The 6,673-nt window shown below is 36.6% G+C and overlaps 2 protein-coding genes across 3 annotated transcripts; one reads left to right on the top strand and one right to left on the bottom strand.

Moving 5' to 3' along the window:
- The first annotated feature begins 321 nt into the window (after positions 1–321).
- LOC111898235 (uncharacterized) lies at positions 322–5,141 on the top strand. Of its 2 annotated transcripts, none has more exons than XM_023894167.3 (2): positions 322–2,293; positions 4,324–5,141. In XM_023894167.3, exon 1 carries the CDS (start codon positions 763–765, stop codon positions 2,281–2,283), a length of 1,521 nt encoding a protein of 506 aa, XP_023749935.1. In that variant the 5' UTR covers positions 322–762; the 3' UTR covers positions 2,284–2,293; positions 4,324–5,141. The 2 variants fall into 2 exon arrangements, with proteins under 2 accessions (XP_023749935.1, XP_042754534.1); XM_042898600.2 differs by lacking the exon at positions 4,324–5,141 and adding an exon at positions 3,117–3,984 and having other exon boundaries at positions 323–2,293.
- Positions 2,762–4,545, bottom strand: LOC111898236 (aldose reductase). The gene is made up of 8 exons (XM_023894168.2): positions 4,405–4,545; positions 4,132–4,182; positions 3,983–4,056; positions 3,818–3,905; positions 3,543–3,749; positions 3,398–3,469; positions 3,076–3,318; positions 2,762–2,995 (listed from the first exon to the last, which is right to left on the bottom strand). Exons 1-8 carry the CDS (start codon positions 4,543–4,545, stop codon positions 2,906–2,908), a joined length of 966 nt encoding a protein of 321 aa, XP_023749936.1. The 3' UTR covers positions 2,762–2,905.
- Positions 5,142–6,673: the final 1,532 nt, after the last annotated feature.

Below are 6,673 nucleotides of genomic sequence, written 5' to 3'. Positions count from 1 at the left end.
TGATTTTTTCCATATTTAGATATCAATGTTTTTTCGTACATATTTGACCGGTAAATTTGTTTGACATGTTTATGATAGTGTGATGTTACCGCTAATTACTAGTCATATTACATTATTTTGAACAGATCAAACAAGTTCAATGATCAAATGTATATTAAAAAAATATAAATACTTTATGTGAATAAAGACCAAAATTCATTACCTTTCTAGTTTATTTTGATATTTTTGATATTTTTGCGTTATCCTCAACTTCAACATTTAAGATCCTCAACTTCAACTTTATATACAAAACACGTTTCCTTCATGTCCCATTTTGATATTTTTGCGTTATCCTTTTTTATCTGTCTCTTTAACGTTATAATACGCCTTACCTTCTCTCCCGGTAACCGGTCATCCCACCACGTCGTCGTCTTCCGACTCTTTTCCTCTTTCCCTCTCTTCCTTTTTCACAAACCGCGAATCCTTCTTTCTTCTTTCATAGATTCCTCCGCCTCCAAGAATTCTACATGTCTTGCAGATAAGAGAGAATCAAAGTAAATAGATAACAATGAAGAAGAACTATCCTTGAGTAAATCGAATTCCCCACTGTAGTAATCCATTAACAATGATATGTTATCATCCCCATTTTACGCTTCAATTTCTTCTATTTTTACTCAGTTCTTCCAATAACCCTCGCCTAACCCTCATCGGTGCTAATCACACCTCCGCCCGTTTCTGCTCCCGTTAGTCTCATCCATACCCGACTGAATTCAATCTCTCTCCATGGGGACTTCCACCGGAAAACGCGGCTTCCTCCGAAACATTGTGGTTCGATTTTTCTTATTCTCGCTTCTCGTCTTCGGCATTCGGTTTGCTTATGTTATCGTTATCCATGGCGAATCGTGCGATATCGGCGATGAATTCTGCTTTTTCTCCTCGTCAAATTTGTTTGAAAATCAAAAACTCGTCACTACTGCCGGTGTCGGACATGCATCTTCTTCCTCGGTTATCCTCCATCCCGCTGCTGCTTCGACGCCAGAGTTTCAGAAACGTGTGATGTTTTATATCACCGTGTTCCAGGATCTCATAGTTGACGGATTTCTTTTCACAAAGTCTAAGGCTCTGTGCGTTGAAACGCCTATCGGTGACGACGTTTACGCTTTGAAAGAGATTGGCGTCGACGACGCAGTCGGGATATACAAGAAAGCGGCGAAGCCGCTGGTAATTAACGGGCTAGGGTTCCGGCAGCCGTTTCACGACAACACGTTTGATTTTATATTCTCCGGCGGCGGTGGGTTTGACAGATCGGAAAAGGCAGCGGAATTCGCCGAAGAAGTTCAACGTACACTTAAACCCGAAGGGTATTTCATTGTTCATACAGCATCGAAAGATACGTACAGTTTCAATTCGTTTATTGGTTTATTCAATTGTTGTAAATTCATACGTTCACGTCATATCGATGGATTCGATTCCGATATGCCTGAAATACACGAAATCGTGATGAAGAAAGTGAACGATATCAAAATCAGGAGAAAAACCGATCAAAATCCAAACAACAAATGCTCTGTTCCAGGCTATAAACAAGATTTAGTCAAGAGAGCCGAGCCTTTGATTCCAAAAGAACCATTGAAACCATGGCTGACACTAAAGAGAAACATCCAGAATGTGAAGTATCTCCCTTCCATGGTGGACATCACCTTCAAGCAAAGGTACATCTACATAGACGTTGGTTCTCGCAGCTATGGTTCCAGCATTGCCAGTTGGTTCAAGAAACAGTATCCAAAGCAAAACAAGACATTCGAAATATACGCCATTGAAGCAGATAAGCACTTTCACGATCAATACAAATCAAAAAAAGGCGTCACCTTGTTGCCATACGCTGCATGGGTTAAAAACGAGAGTCTAACCTTTGAAATCAACCAAACTCCAGGCGATGAAAACGTTGAAAAAGGAAGAGGAATGGGTCGGATTCAGCCAGTTGAGTCAGGTGGTGGGATTGTGGGGTCAATTGATGAGATCCAAGGATTTGATTTTGCAGAATGGTTGAAGAATACAGTGACAGAAAAAGATTTTGTGGTGATGAAGATGGATATTGAAGGGACAGAATTTGATTTGATCCCAAGGTTAATTGAAACTGGTGCTATTTGTTTAATCGATGAGGTTTTTCTTGAATGCCATTACAATCGGTGGCAGAAATGTTGCCCTGGTGTGAGAAGCCCAAAGTATCAAAAAACTTACGGACAATGCTTGGATCTGTTCAAATCCTTGAGACAACGTGGTGTTCTTGTTCATCAATGGTGGTGATTGGTGACTGGTAATTTCATATACTTTACTCTTTTTTTTTTCTTGTTACTATACATGAAAATATGAAATGTTGTACGTGTAGATCTTTTTCCACCTCATTTAGATTCGCCTTGTAAGAATGCACATTTTATTTGATCATATTATGTTTATATCTTGATAGTTATGATATGATTCTTGATTTTTCACTGATTATGGGCAAGGTTTAACAAAGATTTTGTAGGGGATTTGGAATGACCTACATGATTAAATGAATATGATGTTTGTCTTAAAGAATGTAGGTATAGCTGTAGATGTTCTGGAATGGTCCCATGTATTATTTATGATCAACTTAGCCACAAAATTCAAAAGTGGCATATGCTTAATGCTTTATATGGTTTAGTTGGGAAAGCTAAAGCAAAAGTCATGCAACTAGGGCGTTGCATCTTGTGATTGTCTTTCAAGTTAATTTAGCTACGTGTGTATACGTATTCCATACACATACCATACAATTTGTTGATCAACTTTTATTATGTAATAACTAATAAACAAGCAACTAAAATATATTACAACTCACAAACATACTATTATGTCTATATATTATATTACATTCAAGATTTTATCACATCACATCATGGAATATGGATTAGTCTTCATGATCCCATACATCTGCTACACTCCGAAATGGTCCATCGTTCTTGTTCACAAACAAATCTTCACCATGCAAAACTCGCTTCTGCTTATAATTTCATAATAATTTTATAATAATATTATTATAAAAATCAAAGGAAAAAAAAAGTAAATCACTACACAAACCTGATCCGAGATGCTGCTAAGAACATTGAAATCCTGTTCAGGAATTGCCCAATCGAAGACCTGCATGTTTTCCTTGATCCTATCTGCGTTCGTTGATTTTGGTATCACACTTGTTCCTCTTTGAATCGCCCATCTCACAAGTACTTGCCCTGGGCTCTTATTTAACTTCCCAGCTATCTTCTCCACCGTTGGATCATGGATCAGATCTCGCCCGTTGTCTTGTGAACCCAATGGGGAGTATGACTACAACATATCATGAAATGAGATATTGCTGATGATTGAAAAGAGTAAAATAATGAAGAAAGGTCGTTTATGTTGTTACAGTGACATGGATTCCATTCTTTTTGCATGCTTCCAGCATTTTGTCATTCCTCCATCCTGGATGCATCTCCATCTAAAAGATTTGAAGAAAGTTGAAGCTCAGAAGATGAATGAAGAACTCTGAAATGAGATGAGATGATGGAAACCTGGCACACGGAAGGCATTGTTTGTGCAAATCCAGTTAATTTGTTGAGTTTTTTTAACGTGAAATTGCTGATTCCGATGTCTCGAACAAGGTTTTGTGTTTTTAGCTTCTCCATTTCTCTCCAAACACCTTCCATGTCGAAGTTCAAGACATCTCCTGCTTTGGGAGGCCTACTGGCTCCTTCTTTAAGACGAAATGGCCAATGGATCTGTAAAAAGTATTATCAACAAAATTCATGGAATAGAATTTGAATATGAAAAGAATAACGAAGTTTACCAGATAAAGATCAAGGTAGTCGAGCTGAAGCTCTTGAAGTGTGTTCAACAATGCTGGACGAACCCTTTCCGGAGACAAATCATGACACCTGAATGTATGTATGTTAAAGGAAACTCTATATTCTTATCAATTTATCATCAAATTTACTAAAATTTCATTGTGTACCATAGCTTGGATGTGATGAACAGATCCTTCCTCTCGATTCCTGCATCTATGGCTGCCTTGAGACCATGCCCTACCTGAAAATAGGTTTCAAAATGTTTGTTATTATAATTAACAAGGAAAAACGAATGTAAAGTGTATGATTTGAATACCTCGTCGTGAACGCCATACTCCCATGCTGTATCAATGTGTCGATAACCAGCCTGCAATTAAATTTACAATAAGAACAACAACCATTGCATCAACTTTGAGAGCTCCAGAATGCGTTAATCTGATCAGTTTCATCAAATTTTATTTGTTTTTTTGCAAAATTAAAGTGACCTAAACTTGAGATCTGATTTCAGTCGTGTAAGAATCGAGTTCAGATCACGTATGGAAGAAACAGGACATGATTGGAAATAAGGATGAAGGATGATCGATGTGACCTCGAGAATAGCGGTGGCGACGGAATCGGAAGCTTGGGAACCCGATCTCCATGTCCCTAATCCAACGGCGGGAATTCTGTGTCCACTCAACAGTACAAACGATTGTACATCTTCCTTTGCTCTCAATGTTGATTGCGCCATGGATTCTTCAATACTGAGAAACTCAAATTAAACCATTTCCCTCACGATTTCTTGCTTTATTCATATAGGGACTGAAGAACGAGTGGGATGATGAAAATCGAAAGGAAGATTTAACACGTAGCTCGTTGTTTTCAGTGTCAGCAACATTGCCGGATTTTCCTGTTCTCGCCACGTTGTGGTTTTTGATCCTTTTCCTCCATGGATGTTCATTGCTGGCACATACGTGGCGGATTTCCTTTTTCAGGGAAAAAAAATGATGCCATCTTGGCTCTTTATCCAAGTCATTTTTTTTTTTTTTAACTGAAGCTGTAAAGCAAATCTAAGTTATGTAGAATGGTTTGAGGTAGGGACGTTATTCGGGTCCGAACCGAACCGAACCGACCCGAACCCGAATAAACCGAAAACCGAATAAGGGTAATTGTATGAACCGAAAACCGAACCAAATAAGTAATATGGGTTCGGTTCGGTTCGGTTCGGGTATTATTCGGTTCGGTTCCGTTCCGACCCGAATAACCCAAATAACATGTACAAGATGATTAAGGACCCGAATAACCCAAATAACATTTACAATGTGATTATAAATATTGTATTTTGTATGACTTTTGTAGCTTATGATAAACACGAATAACACAGATTAACTATTCTTGATATATAAAATGTAAAATCCAACCACCACAATCTTAAGATACAGTTATTAAGCAACATATTAAACACTAAACATTAAACATCCAAAATACCTAAAAAAACTATCTATAAGTATATAAGTTAAACATTAAACATTATATGAGTATTTTGGGTAACGATTGATATAACATAAGACCGAATAAGCAATCGTGCAGATAGAAAAAAAATGTGACTTTTCATATTCGGTTCGGTCCATTTGGACCGAATAAGCCCTTATTCGGGTAACCCGGACCGAATAACCCGAAAACCAAATAAGTCTTATTTAATTACCCGAAAATCGAATCGAATTGCTTATTCGGGTATAATTCGGTTCGATTCGGGTTTTCGGACCAAATTCTCATCCCTAGTTTGAGGTAATATTTGTTGTTCGTTTTAATTTTTTAAAATTTGGATTATCATTATTATTTGTTTTTTTTTCTTTTCCCGAATTTATCTGGTATCATATCTGAATTGACTTGGTAGATGTTTGAAAGTGTTTTTTAAAATGACTTATTAGTTTTTTAAAAAGCCAATAAATTAAAAAAAGTGTTTTGCAACACTAACTTTATTAGCAAAAAAATGATTTTTCCAAAAAGTTAAGAATTACTGGTTTTTCCAAAAAATTAATAAGCATTTTGAGAAGCAATCTTAAATGCTCTTTATATATCATATATAATTTTTATTTCCAAAAAACCAAGAATTTCTGACTCTAACTCATCCTTCCTGGTTCAAAGATTTGACAATCGCAACAATCACTACTGCATCAACTTTACCTTCGGCCACCGCTTACAACCATCACCGTTGCCATAGACACCAAATCAAACCTGAGATCAAACAAAAATTAAACCTCAAAACCGAACCTAAATCAAAGATCAAAACCAAACCAAAATAAAACATGAAATCAAAACTCATAACCAAACCAAAATCATCAAAACCAAACTTGATAATCAAATCTAAGTGTGTGGCATGAGGCTGTAGATGATAGCGGAGGATCTGGTGTGGGAGAACGTCGGTTACAAGATACATCAATTTATCACTTTCCCTTTGTATCCTCCCATTTGTCTCCTTAAGTAGAACTCGGGAATAAGACGTAAGATAATGCACCAAGATACATCATGTTTACTTATACTTGTTTTTGTTTACTTGTAAGTCATTACATTTCAAATGGCTTAATATCTCAAGCATTATACTTTTATCTCTTTATCTTTTTATTACTCATAAGTACTTTTGTCATGTGTCTCTCGTGTTCCGCCTAGGACGTAGAGTAGATGAGTACACATTAATTAAAAACAATCACAAAGTTCTCAAAAAATGGTTTGAAAACCCAATTCATATGTTCCATTAACAGTGATAATGCATTCATCAAACCAAATGACATCATTAAAATTCAAAATATAAACATCTCGTACAAAATGCCATTTATCATTGTTATATTTTTTTTCACCCAAAAACTTATTACTTCTGA

This window comes from Lactuca sativa, chromosome 9 (genome assembly GCF_002870075.4).
Source record: "Lactuca sativa cultivar Salinas chromosome 9, Lsat_Salinas_v11, whole genome shotgun sequence".
Taxonomy (NCBI): Eukaryota; Viridiplantae; Streptophyta; class Magnoliopsida; order Asterales; family Asteraceae; genus Lactuca; species Lactuca sativa.
The sequence above is the reverse complement of the archived record's forward strand: the minus strand, read 5'-3'. Positions and strand labels throughout refer to the sequence as shown.